This window comes from Oxyura jamaicensis, chromosome 17 (genome assembly GCF_011077185.1).
Source record: "Oxyura jamaicensis isolate SHBP4307 breed ruddy duck chromosome 17, BPBGC_Ojam_1.0, whole genome shotgun sequence".
Classification (NCBI taxonomy): Eukaryota; Metazoa; Chordata; class Aves; order Anseriformes; family Anatidae; genus Oxyura; species Oxyura jamaicensis.
In genome coordinates this window covers 8,217,321-8,238,727 of record NC_048909.1, presented here as the reverse complement: position 1 = coordinate 8,238,727, position 21,407 = coordinate 8,217,321, and the positions used below count along the sequence as shown (strand labels likewise).

Here is a 21,407-nt window from a genome sequence, read left to right as displayed (position 1 = left end):
CCTCAGTATCTGCAAGGAGAGCTCAGCTCACCATGAGCCCATTCAACTTGAGCAAGAAAGCAATTAGTGTTCCCTCATAATAAAACTGCAGACAAATACTACTTAACCTTCCCATGAACCAGTCCCAAGGCACCAATAAAACCCTTGAGTCAAACACTTGTGTGAACTAAACTATACTTGCAGCTTCAGACTCCACAGTCATTTCTTCAAAGACAGAAGAACATTTTGTGACTGCTGAAGATATGCATGGGCTTCCACTGGTTTCCACACAGCCAACACAGTGCTGCTCTCAAGCCCCTACATTTTACATTTGAGGGGTTAAAGCAAACACAAGGACTTCCTTCCACATCACAAGCAACAGGTTACAAAAATTCTGCAGCTGAGAAGATTTTTCTACTTGTTTCTTCCCAGCTAATGAAAGCAGCTGATGATTTCTTTGCATAACATTCAGCTGGCACAGTGACTGGTGCTGTGTAAAGGCTTTCTGTAGGTAAGAGAAGGGCTTTGGCCCTGGGTAGCTCTATCTGCATTACATCTTTTTTTTACATCTGTATGCAAAAACGTTTTTCCCCTCAGCATCTGGGGGAGAGCTCTAGTCCTGAGCTTATTCTCATTGGCTTGGAACTGGTTGATGGCATGATCTCTTAATCGTGCTCAGAGGTTTTAGGAGCTCAATCACAACTTTGATCAGTCAGGCCCGTAATATTTGCAGACACTGTAACAATGCTTTTCATATCCCAATACATATCCCCCAAGTGCTTTCAGGAAATGCTTCTGGAAAAGCACCAAACCAAGGGGGCAACATAAAGGAAGGCACAAGCACACTCCTGGCAGAGGGAAGCAGTGGGATGTCTTCCACAGAGCAGTTTGGGCCACACTTTGCCCATTTATAAGCAATTTTACTGCATCGCATCCTTTGAATCACTGTCCTTGGGCTGGCAGAGGAAAGCACAGCAAGGCAGGGTCCCATTCAAAGCAGGTTTCCCCCTCCTGTGTTACTGGTGAGCTTGTTTTTCAGATCATAGTTACTGTGGTGCATAAAGCATAAGCAAACAATAAAGTTTTATACAAATTATGCATAGAAAATGATGATTCATCTAAATTTGAGCTGTTCCAGAGGTCTACCAAGAATCAGACAATGACAAACTCGTAGCACTCTTGGTGCTGCCTTCGGAGAAGATCAAAGATGAAGAAAATTGAGTTTCCTTGCCAGCAGCAGTGAAACACTATTTTAATCCCAAACATACTCTTCCCCACATTTGAGACAAAAAAATAGCAAGTTAGAGATGCTAAAAGATTAAGTTCACTGCAGGCCACTTTTCTGCTGTCCCTCCCAGCCTAAAGTGGTGCCAAAAAGGCTTCTAGAATTGTTCATAGTTCCAAGGACCAAGAAAAAAACCCACAGCTATATAGGAAAAACTCCATTTGAAGCCCATAAACCATGGAAGATCAACACTTGATGTGCTGGCCATTAAATCCCTGGCTTTTTGTCTTGTTTGATTTTTGGTAGCACTAAAGGGCCAATTTGCTATCAGACAACTGAATTCTCCAAAGGGAAACAACTGCAGCTTTGTAAATAAAAAGGCTTAGCAGAGCTAAGGTTTGACGCAGAAGCCTAGCACAGCCATATGTTCCCCACAACTCTTCCAGGCCCTATTCCCACCGAGGAAAGCGTATTACATTGCTTTCAAACAATCCCAATATGTTCGGTGGCAATTTACTTAATAAGGTGAGGTGATAAGGCTGACGGAGGCTGTCCCTAAGAGGTGGGTAATCAAAAAGCAAATTTGTATAGGAGCACAGCACAACAAGCATCATTTGCATGATGCTCAGAAATGCAATCACAGCATATCCAGAGCCCCGAGCAAGATCTAACACAGCTCCTTGGGTACCTACAGCAGGCACGGTGCCCTGAGCTCTACGAGCAATGAGACCCAGCTCCTGCACCAAGCTCAGCAGCCCCTGGAAGCATTGGGCTTCAAAATACTGATCCAGGACAGCTCGTCTAAAGGCAGCTTGGTACTGATGTGCACTCTACCCGTACCTCTTGACTACAGTACGGGCATAGCCCACACCACTATATTACAGCAGGTAAAAAATAGAGGAGTAAAAAGCAGCACAGAAATCAATGCCCTGACATGTTAGTCTCACTTTAAATGGTTTTCTCTGCTGTATTATACCTTTACCTTGACATCCCCCTTTATGTGTTTTAAGGGCTTACAATACTTGTTAAATTCTCTTTACCAAAAGCAGGATAATACAAGCGAACACAAGCAAGGTCACAGGACTCAGAGACAAATGGAGACAGTCCATCTGCAGCTCTCCACATTGGACATTACCAATGTGACCATCCAATAAACTTCTCCTTTATCACCCAAGTTACATGTTAAATGTTAATTAAGCATATGCTTTAGAGGCCTTAAACTGGATTTTTTTCTGCCACTGCTATTCAATCCCAAACACAGCCTTCCAAATGCATGCACAAGAACCTGCTTCAACTCAAAAGCCCTTCAGCTGCCACTCTGTAGCGAGTATCTGTCATCCTGTGAGGACAACTAACTTGTCCTATTGCTCTTTAACCATTCCCAACAAGACCCAGGGATGTTTGGAACAGAGGAGCTCCCCGGGCAGGAGCCAGCTCCTAGGCACTGCCTGCAAGCTGCAGCTGTTGGCCACCCCCGTGCAGCCCCAAGTACCTGAGCAACTCGCATGCATGCAGGCCTGCACAGGGAGTTCGCTTCTTGCCAATTCGTAGATCAGTATCTTGGCATGAAGCATCTGCTTTTCAGAGCCGTGAAGACTACACACCACTTGTCACAAGCTCACTGTACCTCCACTGCAGTAGCTGTACAGTGTAACAGTCATTTTGACTTCAGAAGGCACCATGGCTGAGCAGCACAGCACTTACCTTTTCTCCTAGCCCCTCCAAACACCCCTGTACACTCAAATGCATAAAAACACCAGGCAAAGTCACCTGAATGAGAGCCCTTCACAAAGCAAAAGGACAGACTTAGATGCTCCCAAGGACAGCCAGCTGCCAAAGATGCTTTTGGAAATATTACTAGCCTAAATCGCATCCGCCCTCGGTAGCGGCAGTTAGCACAGGTAACTCCTCCAAGCGGCAGCACGGCCTGCTGAAAAAACTAAAGGCAGAGGGAAAAAGGCAGTAAGCTTGGCAGGGGGTGAGGCTGGACCCAGAGAGATTTGTCAGCATGCTGACAGAGCCAGCAGGCACAGCTGGGGACAAGGAAGGTAGGCAGGTTGCTGGGGGATGCTGCTCCAGCCTACGCTTCAGGGTGGTCACTGAAAACCAGGCTGGAAATGTTTTCCCAGGCAATGCCATGTCTGTGCAAAGGCCACAGCTTCCATCAGCAGCAGGAGCAGGACTTCAATTAACGAGATACTGATGAGGTGGGAACACAGCTTAGCTATATACATCAGAAAGGTACCACGGGGCAGGTCCCCACATGGTGTAACACAGCATCACTGCTGAAGTCTGACCAGAAACATCAGAGAAAGATCCTTCTCTGACACTCGGAGAAACCACAGCCTCAGCACAGGACAATCAGTGCAGGAGAAGTTTCCAGGTCCTTCTTTGTTTGGCTGTGACACTTGAAAAGCAACCAGACTTGGTGGGTGAAAATGCCACTGAGCAGGAATATTTGAAATTCAATCACACCAGCATTAAAATACCCGGAGACAAGTATCTGGGGGAGTCACACAAATAGCTGCCAGCTTTAGGCAAAAGCAGATGGAAGAATAATCTGAACTACAAGTGTGCAGCCCCATCCCGGGGGAGCCTTACAACACAGAAATGGGAAATATTTGGGAAAGTTTGGAGCCTTGCAATTAAGCTTCCAGCTCAGCCCAAAGAGGAGCCTGTGAGCCAGCACAGCTGGGTACCTGCAGGTAGAAAGGGAGCCGAAAGGCTTTTCGGAAACATACTGCGGTAAAAAGAGAAGGGTCAAGGGAAAAAAATACAAGCAGGATCAAGTCTAATTAAAGAAGCAAAAATAAGTGACAGCTACAAAAAGGCAGGGGCTATTTTCATACCGAGCAAAGGGTCACTGGCACGTTTGCAGAGCCACAACACCCAGAACTCCGGGAGAGCAGAGGTCCTTTGTGAGAGGGATAGGGAGGCATGGGAACCAAGGATCCCCAGGGTAGCTTGGAGGCATTACTGTACTTAACACAAAGGAGAAAGACAATAGAGGGCAAGAGGAGCCTGGGCTGTTTATTTTTCTGGGTACCAGAGGCAAGGGAGCCTTCACAGATAGCATTGGGAAAGACTGGAAAAAGCAGCCACTAAGGCAGAGTGTCAGGCCAGGATAAGAGGCTGGAGAGGCTTGGAGACCTCAGGGGTGTGAATGGTCAGTTTGAATCCTAAATTAACCACCCTTAGAAATTCTCTGGTAACAGCTATTTCTGTGAAGTAAATGGCAAACCAACGCTTCACTTCCAGAAGTGCTGCAGGGCATCATCTGAAAGAAACCAGTGTTAGAGGTGCAAAGGATTGTTAGAAGAAATCATCTAGAAAACCCCCTGGTTTCCAGAGGTCAGGAGAGCTCCTGGCATCCTCTCGGAGCTGCTAAGCTGAAATTCAGTCCCATTCAGTCCCTTACTGCCCTAACTTGGGCACCAAACCCAGCACCCATCCCTGGAACTTCACCAACATCCGACCAGAGCAATTCCTCCGCAGCCCTGCCTGGCTCAGGTAGTTCCACAACTGCTATCCCCGAGAAGCCTGCAAGCTTCAAAGCACACCGCAAATGGAAAAAGGCATCCTCTGGCAGACAACCATAAAAACACAAGATTAAGAGTAGATCTAGAGCTTACTATAGTGCAGTGAGAGATGTCACAGCAAGCCCCAGGATGCTGGCACTGCCACCACAAACAGGACAAGAGCAACAGAAGGGCCTGGAGCCAGCCCAGCAATTGCATTTGAGCTCCTGAAGGCTGTTGCTTCTTTGCAGCATGCGACTTCACCCCATGCTGGGGGAACCGAGACAAGAATTGCTATCACTTCAGTTCAAGTCTGGCAGTAATTAATTTTATTGAGTTTGACATTTGAAATAAATGAAGGAACATGCTTCTACCATCTGGAAAAGTGCATGCTGACACTTCCAATCACTTGTGCATCCATTCGTGAATGTGTCTAAGGAACGTTTGCTATTTTTACATATATACAGAGCAAGAAGGCAAATGATGCATCAAGGCACCAATCCATGCAGATAAGCACAGCGGCCCAGCACCACTCATCACACAAACGAGCAAAAGCACGTTGAGCAATAGCAGCAGCCAAATGAGGTAAAGTATTTAGGAAACCAGAGACGAGTCAAATGCCAGAAAGAGTTATCAGCATATTTTGGGAAGACTGATCTACACGTGGAACGTGCTCGGTATTTTCCCCATCAGGAAAACAAGCTATGAATGAAGTACCTTGTACAGGGTATATACAGTAGCTTAAAAGCAATCTGTGTACATTTTACGTGCTATCATTTACGACTCAGGAAGGGCAGATTTTTCATAACTACAGGAAAACAAGTGTCACCTTTACAGAAGGGCAAAGACAATACTATGTTCTTCCCTTCAAAAATATACTGAGATCTCTTCCAGAGCAAGGAAGGGAGAACCATTCACTTTGGCATGAAGACAGCCATCCTAGGAAATACCAGCTACATACAAGACTCAAACCCATGAGAGCTTGGAAGGAACTCTGCCCTTTCCCAGTGCTACCCTTGCTCCTTTTGCCCATTTTGCCTCTTTCAGCCAAAAAGCATCACAACAAATGCAGGTAAGTACCAGGTGCAGGAGCATAGCTACATGCACACAGAATAAAATTTCATACTACAACCCAGGACATCATGGGTCAAGCTAACCCATGTAAATTCCAAGCAACCATAAAACTCTGGTGTTTCTGCTAGCATTTAGAAAAGTCAGCCAGACCTCAGTGGAGCAGCAGCCCCTCCAGCGACTGCTGGCTCCTTGCCCCTTGACTCCAAGGGGCACAGACATTTTGCCTTACAGAGCAGCTCCCTGCCCACATCCTCCCTTCTATTTACTCAGGGATACTTCATGCTCAAGAAAGCACCTGAGGGCAGTAAGAGAGCTGCTTCCTCAGCACTGTGGGATGTTCTCAGACCTGAGAGCCTCACCCGTGCCAAGTATGCCACTTCCATGCCACTTCCTCCCAGGCTGCTGATCCATCATTTGGATCATTTCCAGGGGCACAGACCAGGACTGCTGCTTGTCTAGAGCAGGTTATTTCACCTCCTGAGCTCTCCAGTGATTATTTCTCACTGTGCTTTGCTTCCTAGAAGAATTTTTCACCTGCCTTATTTAATCCTGCGTCGATTGACATTGCGCAGACGTGACATACCTGCCTGCTCTGACACCCTGCCACTGCTCTGCATTGCTCACTGAAGGGGATGGAAAGGTATCGAGACAGATCTGCTCCCCCAAATATTGCTTGTGGCAAATCTGCAGGTCTGGTCCTCAGCACAGGAGAATTCATTTCACAGATCCTCTGGAGCTGGGATTTCCAAGTAACCCCCAAGGGCACAGACCTGCAGTCCCAAGCCTTCAGTTTAACTGTAGCTGGGGAACAGGAGGAGCTTGCAACATGAGCCAGAGCCTTTCTTAGGCAGGACAGAAGCACAGAGGTCCTTCAGGAGAAGGAAAAAAACTAAATGCACTTTTTCCTCTATGCCCAAAGGGGAGGGGAGAGACATATGGCCATGGCCCACTGAGGAAGGCAGTAATCTGTTTCTGAGAAGTCGTGCATGCATACCAGATTATCCCTTCACATCCTAAATTAGCAACATACAGATGAAGAGCTTTGTCCCGAAGGAGGTTAAAGTAATTTCTGCTTCCTAGCACCGAAGCAGGGATCTTTAAGGGCATGGAGGCTCCTCTGCAACAGGAAACAGAGGGTCCTGTAAACTGCAAAAGAGCCCCAAGCTGGTTTGCTTTATCAGTCCAGGGATATTGCCCTAATCTGAAATTTCCTAGAAGCTCTTCTCTCTCACATTTTAGCCCTTCCATCATTGACAAAGATTTGCTATATTTGCATTTCACCACCATCAGCAAAACAAGCACTAACCACCCAAGTCACAGCAAGAGAGGCAGGTACACCGGGCCCCAAACCCCAGCCAGGTTCCTCACAGCCCACTACCTGGAATAATGATGTGGCAAAAATTCACCCACCCCACCCTTGCAAAGCAGATGTTTCTGCTTCATCCTTGGGAAAAAAAAAAAAAAAAAAAAAAAACTAGTCCCACACCCTGACGTGGTCAGCTCTGCTCAGGCAGACTCAGTTATTTCTAGGCTTGTGGGAATCACGCCCATTTTAGCAGCACATCTGTTCACTATTTGGGATGCTTCCCCAAGGCTAGTAGGGTCCTGGCCTGTCTGGCCAAGGCCTAATGATGCCCTCTACATCACTGCTTTAATCCCCCAGGTCAGCAGGAGCCAGGTCCCTAAGGGTCCCAGTGGTCCCTAAGGGTCCCAGTCCTCCCCCCGCTTCTGCCCAGCCTCAGGACCTGGGGGGCACAGCAAAACTCAGAGTGCAGACACCAAAAGGTCAGAGTAAAATCCTAGCTGGCACACAGGGCTGACTTCAGCCCTCAAAGGAACCCCCCTGCAGGCTGCATTCAGAGGCCAGGTACAACACAGCACACCCACGACCCCCCAGGGTAAGGCACCACTCTTTGCCAGCAGCTGCGGCGCTCCTCGGTTGTGGTCCCCCACATAAAGAGCAAAGGGCCGATCCTGCCTGGCCCTGAGCTCTCTGCTCTGCTCCCAGCGAGCATCTCGCAGTCAGACCCTGCTGGGCAAGCATCTGTGGTTTGAGGGGAAAAGAAGAGAAAGTTGTTGAGACCCTGCAGAAGCCTTCACCCTCCAGACCACCTCTAGAAGAAGGGTTGAGCGTGCCTGCTGCCTTCCTCCTGTGTATCTTATAGGACTAGAACCTCCAGTGCATGAAGGATTCACTGCTTCCTGTTATATCTCTTGTAATTACAAGAGCACTGGGAAAAAAAAAAAAAAAAATCGATGTTTCCAGAGCAGATTCGGGCCTTATTGTTTTCTGTTTTGTGTCCTGCAGGGAATCAGAAGTGAGGTTTTTAGAAAAGCCAGAGCTGGTTAGAAGCACTGGGGGCTGGTTGCTCCTCCTCCTAGTCCCAGCTCCTGAGGTCAGGAGGGAAAGCATCCAACAGTGGCAGAAAGACAGATTGTTGTAATTTAAACATTTGAGAGAGGCAGAGAGAGGGACTTTCTCCCCAAGCATACAAGACGTGATAGTATGCCTCTCCCGATCCCTGCAAACCCTTGCAAGAGAACATTCCGAGCAGTTTTCCTATATGAGCCCTCTCCCACGTGTGCCAAAAGGCAATGACAAGGATGAAAGCTGCTTCCTCCTCCCACCCTCACGTCGCTTTTGGATCACAGAAATGACAAGGGGATTCTTTGTGATCTGCCCTCCCTGTTACAAAAAGCAGAAGACCCAAAGGGATCAAGAGAAAAACAACACCAGCCTCATTAAGAAAAGCATCTGCAGCCACAGGGCTCCAGGCAAGCACTCCTTATCCTTCAAGGAATCGACAGCTTTCCAAGGCGAGACACTGTGCAGCACACAGCCAGGGAACAGATGCCGTAACTGGGGGATGGACAGCCTCACATCTTTTAGGGGAAATCCTCCGACGGGCACGTCCAGCACAGGTCCTGCCCTGCAGCGCACTTCTCCCGCGTGGCAGCTCCAGCAGGGAGTGCAGAGCAGCTCTGCCAGCCCCAGAAGCTGTGTGTCCTACCTGCCAGCAGCCAAACACCCCCACACCCACCTCATCCATCTCCAGAGGTCGACTGCCATGCAATATCAACACGTCAGAGCCAAGGCTTCAATGCACAAACCAGGCACCGTCCTCCCAGGCAAGAGCTGCAAGCCATCAGCTCCTCCCTGCCTCACTACACCTGTAGGTCAGATCACCACATCGTTAGGGGAAGAGCCCACGTTCCCGGTCATTTGATATCAAATGGAATTTACATTGAATTTTCAGCTAGCTTGGACAGAAGTTATACCAGCAAACTCCTTCAGAAGTTGTTTATGGAAATCATCTCGCATTAGACATGCAGTAAGTGGTTGGCTAAGTTTCTTGCTAAAGCTATTCTTTGATGGGGGAGGACAAACCGAGGGCTTTAGTTATTTTTCTTAAGGAATATCAGTTTTACACCAGAGAAATGATTTCACAACAGAAAAATCCAATGGCTGGAAATCAAAAATGTAAACATTTCTACGTAGTCTCTCAGGATTCGCGTTCTGCCAAAATACCAGAGCAGCACTAGACGATACGCAGGGTGTGTGCCCCAGCACCACTGCCTCCACCACACCACACGTGCTTCCTTTCCAGGACAGCAAAAAGCAATTAGCCCAAGTACTGATAATCCCAAAGGAGAGCATTTCAGCCACCTGAAAAGTGAAACCCATAGGTACGAGAGCCCAGGACTTAAATTCTATCCCACTAAAATGAGCATTAACAGCTGCTGAACCAGCTTCTGTTTTCTGGCCTCCTTGCCACCACTGCTGCTTTACTGAAATTGTCCCAGCAGTATCAATTAAAGGAAAACTCTGGCCAACTCCCCATCGTATCCCACCCACTTGGCATTAACCCATGCACAGCCCACCGCTCCCCCTTCCACGAGTGCAACCCAGAGCCACATTTCTATTTTCAGTGCTGTGCCAGTGTGGTTAACCAGCTGCCTGGGGCTTGTAGAGTCAATCTGTTGGGCAGGAAATTAAAAAAGCTTAATTTGTAACAGGGCATTTACTAAGGCCAGGAAAGGGGATGGTGGCAAATTATAGGGTGCGCCCACGCTTATTTCCAGGCATCCTATGGATTCATACATCCTACCACCCTGCTCTGATACTGCAGCTCCTTCCAGGATGGTGCAGCAACCAAGCCAGGACCCATTGCTTAAAGTCCTCACCTTTTCTTGCCAGCTTTTCAAGAGATGTTGTCCCAGGATAGCATCTTAACGCTACTAGCCTTGCTAAGGAGGAAAGTGCCCTGAGAAATGGAGATACCACTTTAATTTAGAAGTGGCAAGGAAAAAGAGGAGTTTACTAACAAGCTCCAGCTTTGTTTTGCAAAGCCACTGAAGCAGTACAGCAGCAGCAAGCCTGCTTCCAGAGCATTATCCAGGTTTTCTGCCTTCAGCCTACATCAGCAGTTGGTTTCAGAACCCCTGGCAGCTACAATTGCTAAAGCCCAGCTCCAAACCCTTGCTAACATTTAGGTGCTTGAACATTTCAGATTTCAGCTGAGATTTCGTCTTGTAACTCTCAAAATACAGTGAAACAGAGCTGTTTGGCACCAGCTGAAGCACCTGGCTTGGAATCTCCTTTTTTTTTCCCATTTCTTCTGAGCAGAATGACACTTGTGTTTGGTGTGACTCATCTCCTTGACCTTTCTATTCACTTTTAATGGTGCAAGCTGGAAATAAGGGCACACAAACAATGTGCTCATTATTCAGCTGGTGAACTGCAGCCCTCAGACCAGCTCTCTACCCTGCAGCAGACAAGAGCACACAGCATGTGCATCTCACTCCAGCACATCCAGGATGAGCCCCTCCAAGTCCACGCAACCCCACTGCTTATTTCACAGCGGAGGGGTGCAGCCCAAGGAGCTCAAACCCTACCAGCAGAAATCCGTATAAAATGCTGCACAAGTGCAAGAGATCCTGGGAAACTGGCACTGTCACCTCTGGGAATTCATCTGCAAGGAATTCTTACTGAAGTATTGTCTTGGAAACTGAAAAGGGGGTGGAGGGAGGAAGAGAGGAGGAAAAGGGGCCGGCGAGGCTCTCAGTGAGGATACGGGAGGCGCTCAGCCGAAACACGGCTTTCCTGCATGTCCACACAGAAAATAGAAACCCCAGCTGACGTGTAAATGAAACTAAATCCGGCCACTAAAACTTCCTGAGAGTCTCTCCAAGCAGGGGCTGCAGCAGACCCCTCGGTGACCTCTCCTCTCCGGGAGTTTCCCCTCATTGACTTGATGCAGCGTTTCCAACCGAGCTGCAGCTTCCCCCACCCCTGCAAAGCAGAGCATGAAGAGAAGGGCTTTCAACAGTTTGCTTAAAAGCTGAGCCAGGAAAAAAAAAACTTGTTACTTTATTTACTCTGAAAGAATTAGCATCTCCCTGGCTGCAGAGGCACAGCGTGATGCAGGCAGGGATGGCACGCGGGGTCAGCCCGAGCCCACAGACCCAGCTGCATGGAAGCCCCCCACAGGTCACCCAGATCCTCAGCAAGATGCAGCTTCCTAAGGAGAGCACAGCCCCTGAAGCACACCCCATCCCTCGCCAGGAAAATAGGGTGTCTAGGTCCTTCAGGTGAAATCCAGACCCTGCTCGGATAGATGGGAAGTTGGCCCCAAGCCTCGTGGGCTGAGCGCCACAAGGAATACAGCATCAGGCATGGGGGACTTCACAAGAAATCAAACTGAACTCACTAGGGACAAATGTCCTCAGCCCAGGGCCTGTATGAGGACAAGGCATTCACTGGAATTGCTTTCTTATAGCAGCAAGAGCTGCACGTTTCCAGCTCTGAGGCAGTGACACACTGACATCCACTCACCTTACAGCCCAGGGTTAGCACACAACACCCACAGGGTGACCCAGCCTCACTATCCAGCACCCCGCTTCCATTTCCATCCCTCTTTTTTCCCAGATGCTTTTCTTCCCAGTAAACTAAAGCACGTGTGGCTGCCTAACAGACCCTCCGCCTCCTCCAGATTTCACTTACAGACAACGCTTCAGAGCATCGAGAGCAGCAGATGTAAGGGCATAGTGGTCTGTGTTAATCCCCATCATCTAAACTGCAAGAACAATCTGTTCAAAGTCTGAAGACAGAAATCCAAAGAACTTTTTGGATTTGCAGCATGTAACGCACTAGTGCTGCTAGACAGGAAGAGACGATCCCACAGAGGAAAAGCATTTCTCAGGCAGGCCACTCAGACCACAACTAAGAACATAACCTGAGGCACAGGGATGAAAAAGGACTCAAAACACTTCAGTGCTTGAAAACAAATGGGTCTTGCTGGCATATCAGCATCCAGCCTTACTTTTGTATTACAGCGGTGACATGATGCCAGGTTCTGTACAGGGAGAGAGGATCAGACCCCAGGGCATCAGAAATGCAGGGACTTGCCCAGGGGCTAAAAGGCTGCAGCAGAGCTTGGGAATGAGCACTGGCATAGCTCACTCCACGCATTTAATCCCCAAACCATCCTTTTTCTTTCCAGCTTATTAAACCACCTTTAAGAAAAACTTCTTCATTGTAAATACATTACTATCATTTTCCTAATTTCAGAAGTGACATCTCGACACTGTGAAGGCTTCCAGATGATGCTAAGAATCCTGCTGGCTTCTGGAGAGAAGAGTCCAGACTCAGAGCAACCAACCTCAAAAATGTCTTTTGTGTAGTTCCTTCATTTATTTTAGTTCTAAAGATTTTCCAGACGTGTCCACAGAGAAACCACGGCATCGTTTGGATGGTTCACTCAGCGCTAGGCTTCATTTCAAGAGCCTTGAAATCTGCCGACAGTAACCCAGTGGCTAATTACACCCCATTGCCAACCTAAGTTTTTTCCACATAACATGAGATTGTAACAATTTTTCCATTCTTTCATGTCTCAACTTTTTTTTCCTGTTTTAGTCATTTTTCCCATATTGGTTTTTTCTTGATTTGTTTGTTTCACACAAAGGTTTCAATTTTAAGGAAAAGTGCCAGTCTGCAAACTCAGCACATATCCCCATGAGCAGAGCTACTAAGGATAAAAAGCTTTGATATACACCAAAGCCAGGCTGCAGCTGGAAAAGGGTCCCAGCAACTTCTCTCAAGCAAGCCAGGAGGGCAAAGGAGGGGTGCATTGCCTAGTCAGCTGAAGGAAAAAAGCAGGTAACACCAGAAGGCAGAAAGTCTTAAGGGTCTGAGGACAGCACCCTGCTTACCGTGGTCAAAGGTTTGCACCCACAGCCAGTGAGGCTAACTCAGGACACTGCTACGTGTCCTGCTGATGCTCAAAGTCTAGCCGCTTTCAGAGGCTTGTTTCATTGCCACCAGTCCAAGGAACCTCCAGCTTGCAGGTTTCAGCTCTCAACAGCAAAACAGTTTTACGCAGTAGCCCCACACTCTCATTCTCCACAATCTACTCTTAAGTCCTGATCTTGGAGGTAATTTTCTGCTAAAGGATGGGTGTCAGGAGGTTTAAAACTCTGGGTAAACCATGCCAGCAGTTAAAGCGGCTCCTGACAGAAGTGAACTCTGCACAAGGAGCAGAGCTCTCCCCAGGGCCAGACCAAACCCCACAAACACAGACGAGCTCCCACTCATTTGCCGCAGGGCACTGCACCACATCCTGCTACGGATGTGAGGCTTGCTGCCTTCTCCAGAAGGCAGTGTTCATCCGGAAGGTTTCGCTGTCCTGAAGCCTCCTAAAACCTCTCCAGAAAGCCACCCCCCCACCCCCAAAAGCAGGGAATAAAAGCCAACAAAGTGCTACTCCTGACAGCGCTGTAATAATAAGGGTGGGACCATAACTAGAGAAATCCAAGTAAAGAGAGACCAAAAAGGCACTGAACAGCCCTTACAGAGATGAACACAACCAAGCCCACACCTCAGCACAGGTTCTGAAGGCAGCAGGAGCGGTGCCTTTTGCAGCACGGGTCCTCCCATGGGGCTCCCCCAGCCACCATCGATCCAAGGGGGACCCCCACGTGGGGACAGGCAGGGGGTCCCAGCACAGCGCCACTTCCAGGTCCTGCTGCTCATACAGGACAGGCCTGCCATGCATCCAAGTCAGATGGTTGCCTTCCATACTACAATTGCATTCTAAAGCAGCTCCAAACCTCAACAGCACAGGGAACCCAGCAGATCATCAGGCCGAGCTGCGGAAGCACAATTGTGCACGCATGCCTTTGTGGTGACACTGACACTTACTGTTGGGCAAATACTGACGATAAAATTTTAACTTGACCCAGTTCCAGCAGATGACTGAAAGGTATCAGCATTCCCAGAATGTCCTCGATCACTGCATCAGATGTGCAGAGTAAGGGCTGTCCTACTGGCATGAGGGGAAGCCTACAGTGGAAAAAGTCTTCCTCCACATGAATGGAGTTTGAGGTGTAACTTGTGGATCATTCGTGGTATATTTCCCAAATAATAATCTTGTTTTAAACTGGAATTTCTATTCTCCTAAGTTTTCACAGTGAAGACGTAATTGTGTAGGAAGTAATCACAGTTTTCAACCAAAATCCAAATTTAATTTTGGGCGAGCACATACATGGCCACATGCATACAGATATAAATCCAGCACTTCATCACACGCAATGCAGCAGGGATTTCTCCAGCCATAGGGACTGCTATACCTCAAAGTCAATTCACCCTGCAGCAGAACAGGAGGAGCTCAAAATGCAGTTGTTCTTCCCAAACCACTTGTACCAGGCACCTCTACCAGTGTACGCAGACCATCCTAACCACCTCTAACACCGGTGCCAAGCAGCAAGCCAGCAAACAAGCTCAACCCTTTGAAAGTCTTTTGAGGCCAAGAGCCACCCCTGCAGTGTCTGCTGCTGTCTGACAGCCCCGGGTTCAGCTCCTTGCCCCAGCCCTTCCCAGGTCCCTCCATCCTCCAGCTGCATCCGCAGGCAACCACAGCAGCAGCACGCTGATGCCTCACACCCTACCTACACCAGCTCCTCTGCTCCCCTTTCTCCGATTGCCCCATATAGGGTTTGTCAGCCCAAAAAGCACCTGATCTCCAAGCTGCTTCCATGGAAGCATTCCCAGTATTGCTACATGCAGGTTTTGAAGCTTAGGAGTCGCATGTTTGCACAGCACAGCTGGCCATGCAGCTCCCACCTGCTCCAAGAGCAGCCCCGCAATGCGCTCCCCACACCGTGCTGCAGCACCAGCACCCAGATAGCAGCCTGAAGGATCAGGGCATAAGACAAAAGTACAAAAAGCAACTTAAATTCAATTGCCGATTTGCTTTACTGCTACAGACAAAGAAAAATTCAGTCTGAGGAGTGGTTTCCTGGAAAGCATTCCCTGATTTAGTTCTGAAGTCCAGACAAAACTCACATTACCTAAAAATGCATCTATAAATGGTACTTCCCAAAACGCCTCTGCATTAGCGATATGTGCCACGGCAGTGCCTTCTGCTTTTTTAGCATCTGCTGCAATAGTTTGTCTTGGCTTAAAGAACAGATCTAATTCAAAGCAGTTATGAGAACATACTCTGAAACCATGCCCTGAAGCCAGGCTGCGGGACAGATGGGGAGCTTTGAGGCACAGACAGCAGCAGGACCTCGCTCCAATGCCACTGGCGGAAGAAAAGCAGTCCGGCACACGCTGCTGGGTGATAGGACATCCATGCCATTAACAGGCGGGGCTGACAGGGATAAATATTTTTGTGTTGGAGCTCTGAGGGAAAGTGGTATTTTAAAATTAGAGCTGCTATGCTGAGCATCACAGACAGCACTGCTGCCACAGATACAGCAACGGTGCTTCAACAGGTTCCCTTGGGAGCTGCCAACAGCCAGCCCAGGCACTCAGCAGACCACGGTTAAGATGATCAAGCTGGAGACAGACTTAGGAACAATGTGTAATAGATACTAAACTTAACCACCTTCCAGTTGTCTCATGGAGGTTTTACACCAGAGAGAGCTCCCACATCACTGTCCCACTGCAGAGGAGGCAGAGTTCAGAGCAGGAACCACAGTACTGTATCACCCCCAAAGGTGGGACAGATATTACCACGTCCCACAACACGTGATGCAGCTACAAGTAACCACGAGACACTGGGGAATCCTATTCTACACGGTAAGAACCTGAGAAGTCCATCCCCCTTCAGCAACAAAAAGGGGCAGGGAGCAGTACCGAACAGTACCCATTTAAAAGGAGACACATCCCTTTGCAGTCCCCCCTATTTGTTTTAGGGCAGAACGTATGCACGCACTAGGAACAATACTAATTTTATTGGACTACACTTGCTTTTAAAAAGCCATTTTACATGCCAGGATCCAGTAGTGGCGTTCTGACCCAGCAACACCAGCCAGCAGGAGGTCCACACTGTCATTGCTCCTTGTACATCAAAAAGGCTCCGTCATCTTCAACACACTTTGCCTTAGAGAGCTACAACCTAAAGACCAGAGATGAGAAGGGACCCAGTCCCCAGTGACCGGTTGCTCAAGCAAATGCAGCTGTGCTTTGGACCACAGAGCCAGCGTTCCCATTAGCTCTGGCAGGAGCCAGCACAGCCAGCTCCTCCATCGCGGGTCGGGAACCAGCTCCCGCATCCAGCACGGCAGGGAGGCGAGCGCCAGAGCAGCCTTCAAAAACTGCCCCTAAGGGAATGGCCTGCAAAGGGTTTTCATCTTGACCCCAGCTTACATGGAAGAATAATAAATTACCTAAGCCGAATGCCTCCGCCGCGTCCCCTGGATGGAGCATGGCTGACAGCTGGGCTGCTTTTAACTTAAGTCCTGTTCCAAGCTGGCAATACACTGACAGCATAATCCAGGTTTTACACTGGGAATCAGAGTCGCCATCAATTCCAAGCTTAAAGTCATATTTCTTCTTGTAAAACAATATCAACGCTTTCAATTGGCAAAATATTAAACAAAAGGACTTCTAACTGGCTGGATAAAGATTATTCTTTAGCTCATTCTGGATGACTGGGGAAGAGCCAAGGGGAGAAGCAACAGATGGTAACTAGATACTTCATAATTTCCAGCATTTTTATTTCTTCTGAAGAGCATGCCATGTATTATTACACTTCTCTACCACTAAAGGAAACTGCTGCTTCCAGAAGTTTTCACCCAAAAAAACAATTCAATTTTATAGGCATCTGTAAAAGTACAGACAGGCTCCAACTTTGCGGGTTAGATTTGTGACATCATCTGTTAAAATAGGGGAAAATGTGAGCTGGAAGGGCAGTGTTCAGAGGCAGTTCAGTTCGTGCCATTCCTGACACTGGGATTTCTCTGTCTTCCTTGGAAGCCTTCTGTCCTGGGTTCTTCTCCCTTTCTTTGGAGATACCTGATGGATCTGCTGCTGAGGATGAGCACAGAAGTGTTTCACCCCTCCACACACAGGAACAAACCAACTAAACAGAAACTGAAACAATCCGGTCTGAAATAAAACCCAAGAAAACTTGGGAAGATTAAAAAGCTATAAAAAGCATTAGTCAATGCCATCAACAGTCCAAATCTGACTCCTCCCTCATTTAAATTATTCGATGCCCTATTAGGAGGCTCATTAAGAAAACTCAAAGCTTTCACTGCAAGAGCCATTACTTGGAGCAGCGAGCTGCCCTTACAGCAGCTCGCCAGGCACCCCTCACATCATTAGCTCCAGCCAGAGCAGAGCTCTGCTCCCTGCAGCTGCCGCCCAGGGCTGGACCCGGCACCGCCAGAGAAGTTACCTGCTGACTTGAAAAGGAGCTGGGTCCTACGCTGAAGCTGTCTGAAGGATACACACTGACAGGCAATATGCCTAGGGATGCTCTGAAACCACTGAAATACCGGTACGGCCACAGACAAAAGAAAACTTCTAAAAATTTATTTTGAAATAGTTCAGACTGCTGGTAGTTCAATGTTCAACCAACACAAAGTCAGGGTGGCCAGAAAAGCTGGCTGCACAAATTGGGAATCAAGAGGAGCTAATATCACCCCAGTACTCTGCTCAGAGAGAACTGCTCCAGCAGTAGAACCAAGTGCCGTTAACTTTTTCTGGCAGTGATTTTTATTCATTGATCGGCAACTTATTTTCCTCATCTTGCTCAAACTTTACAAGCAAACCATCAACAAAAGCACTCCTCATATACCACCTTTCTTAAGGAAGTTTTAGGAAGCCAGGAACTCTGATCTGCAGTCATGCTGCTATACACAGAGTCCCACAAGCATCCACCCTGCTAACAACCAGCCCCGCAATCCCCATTGCCTGGGCTTCCCAGGGAAGACAGCAGGCACGCAAGAACCGAGCGTGAACGCTGAATCCCAGACTTTTCGGCTCTTTGCTCTTCAGAGCACTGCTCTGTTTCTCAAGTTACCCTGCACAACTCCAACTTTTCACATTTCAGAAGCAGCCTTGCCAACAAGCGAGCCTTCCCCTCGCAGTACTGTTCAAAGAGCTCGGTGCACCAACACCTCCAAGCGCCTGCTACCGCCTCAGCGAACACTCTGAGAGCGCACCAAACTCTTAGAGCAGCTCCACAAGTCTCCATCCAGCCTGCTCTGGCTTTTCATGTCCACCCAGGGGACGGCAGACATTTGGAAAGCAGAACTCTGGAAACACGCTCTGCAAAACCAGAGCGCTCGCTTGGTGAAACCGAGCGCTCAGCCCCGCTTCTGCCTGGCTGTCCAAATGACATTCCAGGCTCTCGCTGCACGCCCAGTGCTGCTCCACATCTGGTGCTTCACTGCGCTTCCTCCTGCCCCGCTCAGGAGCCACGATTTTAAGGAGAAACCCAGAAAACTCGGGCTGGTGAGGCGAGCGGGCAGAGCGCGCCTCGAGGAGCCCAGCAGGAACTTCACAGCTTTTTTGTGCGTGAGATCTGCCGCTTGGATGTACGGGGAGGGGAAGAGCAGATCGCTTGTGGACAAAAGTTTCTGCTCCTCGGGGAGGAGAGCTGTGCAAGAAGAGAGGCTCGGTTAAACACATCCACACGCCCGGCCATATAAAGCGCTGCAGCCTCCACCAACGCGTCCCAGCTTTTTGCTCCAGGACACAAAAAAAGCAACAGGCAGACTCTTTAAGAAAGACGAATAAACTATTGTTTTAAGTCGTGTTTTTTTTTTTTCCTCCCCTTTTACGGGCCCCCTGACAAATGGCATTCAGACTCCAGAAGGGTTTTTTTTTTCTCCCCGGAATGCAGCCCAGGAGCGCTTCGCCCCGCACAAAAGCCCCGCTCTCAGGGCGCAGCGGCCCCGGCTCGCTTCTGGCAACCACCGGAGCCTAAAGGGGGGGGGGTGAGAGGGGTCCCTCTGCCTCTTACCTGCCCGGCCGAGGGACACGGCACCCAGAAGCAGCAGCAGGCAGCTCCGTATCCAACTGCGCCTTTTCCACCGCGTGTGCGTATCCATGGTCCACAAAAAACGGGGCACCAGCTCGGGACAATTCGGGGGAAAAAAAATGCAAAAAAAAGCACCAGAAAAAAGAAAAAAAAAAGCAGCTCGGACCCCCCCCCGCCAACCCACCCCCCCCGGAGAGCAGCCGCCCTATAAAGCCATGGGATGGGCGAAAAGCTCTGGGGGGCTCCGCCGCGCTCGCTCCACCGCGTTGGCCCCCGGCCCCTGCCTCGCTCCTGCGGCGCAAAACTTTCTTTTCTCTTCCCCCCCCTCCCCTCCTTCCCTTTTCTTCTTTTAAACCCAAGGCAAGAGTTTGTCAATCTGGGAGCCGAGCAGCAAATCAGGGCCGGGCGGAGCAGCCCCCCCTCCCGGGCCGGCCCGGCCCCCCCGCCCGCCCCCCAAGCACGGCCCGGCCCCAGTCCGGGACAGGGGGGGCTGAGCACGGCTGGGTGGCTCCCAGCAGCACCCCCAGCATCGGGGCTTCTCGGGGAGAGGGGTTTGGAAGGGGCAAAATGCAAGGATTTGGTGAAAAGGAGGCTGGTGCTGCAAGAAAGGCGGTGGAGAGGCAGCGGGGCTGCTCCCCCCCACACACACCCAGTCCCACCACTGCTCTGCTCCTCTTGTTCTGCTCTTCGTGGAGCCACCGAGCACTGCTGGCTTGCACCCGGGGACAAACACCAAGGGATGGTGGAAGGGACACGCACCATCAGCAACACCAAAGGACAGTGCATGTCCCCTGCACCAGTGACAAACACTGAGGGATGGTGCAAGGGACACGCACTGTAAGTGACGAGCACAAGGGATGTGCACCACCAGCGACAAACACTAAGGGACACGCACCAGCGGCAACACCACAGCACCCAGGCAGACTTCACATCCACCCCCCAGGCACCAGGGTCCTGGCAGAGGCTGGACCTCGTGCTGTAGGGCTGGGGGCACACAGCGCTGCAGCCCCCCAGCAAGCCCCTGATCAGCAGAGCAGGCAGGAAAAAACAACCAGACACGGCCTTCCCCTTAACTAAAGAGCTTTGAAAGTGCTTGCTAGCACCAATACCTGCTGCCATCGCTGACCTGAATGATGCCCCCTGCTAGCACCCACCCAGGCAAGAAGTCCCTAGTCCTGTGACTTCGGTATCTGGGCTCACCAAATTCCAAGGGTCAGCAATTTCTCCTATAGACTCATGCCCTAAGCCTCACCAAAGCATCCCAGCACTTGCAGAGCAGCACCTTGAGGCCCTTTATTGTCCGTAGGGGAAGTAACCATGGCTGTCACCTGGACTTGGCACCCTGCCTCCTCATCCAAGGGTTTGGTCACTCAGCAATGCAAGAGCCAGGACAGCCGCTGGCCATTCCCATTTGTCATCAATAATTAGGGGGGCAAGTCATGATTTGGGGTCACTCATCCTGTCCCTGCTTTGGGAAATCCACTGAAAGGCTCAGTACAGCAGGGGTTACACCAAGCTATTCACTCAGCATTGATCTCTGAGCTGCCAGAAGCTTCTTGGGCAGGTAATTGCTCTCAGCTGGCACATCAAAAACCCCAAAACACAGGAGGCCAAATCCCACCAGATCCATACAAGGGAGCAAAGGAAAAACAGGTGTTGCCTGTGCGCTCAGCTTGGAGGCTAAAGAGGCTATCTCATAGTCCCACAGAGAAAGAAGCTGGAAGCATTTCCCTTCACCTAGACCTGCTGGGATGTCCTCCCCTCCCTATCAGCTTCCGTGCAAAACTGGAAAGGCCCCAGCCCAAGCTACACGCAGGAGGCTGTTTGCTGATGGAGCCGCTCACCGGAGGCAGGGGAGGCACACGCTGGCTGCACGCCCGAGCCAGGAGCTGGAGGAGGCGCGCAGCTCGCACGTGCTGGCTGCAGCCACGCGCAGGGCGAGTACGGTGCCAGTGGCACTCCCGGGCACGTCTCAGATGAAAGCCTCTTCCAGTACCCACCTTTCATTAGGAACCAGATGACTGGAGGCTGGTGAGACAAATTAAGTTGGGCTCTGTATCCAGGAGGAGCCCGGAGGCGAGTTCTTTTGGTACAAGTAACACCTGTGCTTCCCTGCAAACACCAGCACAGAGCCCAGCAAGGGCAGCATCCATCACCACCACACCTCCTGCTCCGTCATACCCAACTACTCACAGACAGTCCTTCCCACAGGCTCACAGGTGCCTCTGGCATGGAGCAAAGCAGCTATTGCTCAACTCAAACACCTCGTCACAGAGAGAGATGTTCGCTGTCCCCTTCGGTCACATGGAGAGAACCTCAGGAGTACAGATACAG

At 49.7% G+C, this 21,407-nt stretch overlaps 1 protein-coding gene across 2 annotated transcripts in view; it reads right to left on the bottom strand.

Moving 5' to 3' along the window:
- COL5A1 (collagen type V alpha 1 chain) overlaps positions 1–19,411 on the bottom strand; it is a 149,006-nt gene extending 129,595 nt beyond the window's left edge. Inside the window, exon 1 of one of the 2 annotated variants that reach the window (XM_035341727.1) lies at positions 19,056–19,411. In XM_035341727.1, the coding sequence (XP_035197618.1) occupies positions 19,056–19,143 (88 nt within the window). In that variant the 5' untranslated portion in view covers positions 19,144–19,411. The remainder of the gene's footprint in view (positions 1–19,055) is intronic. The other variant, XM_035341726.1, reaches the window with a different exon arrangement.
- Between the last annotated feature and the right edge of the window lie 1,996 nt (positions 19,412–21,407).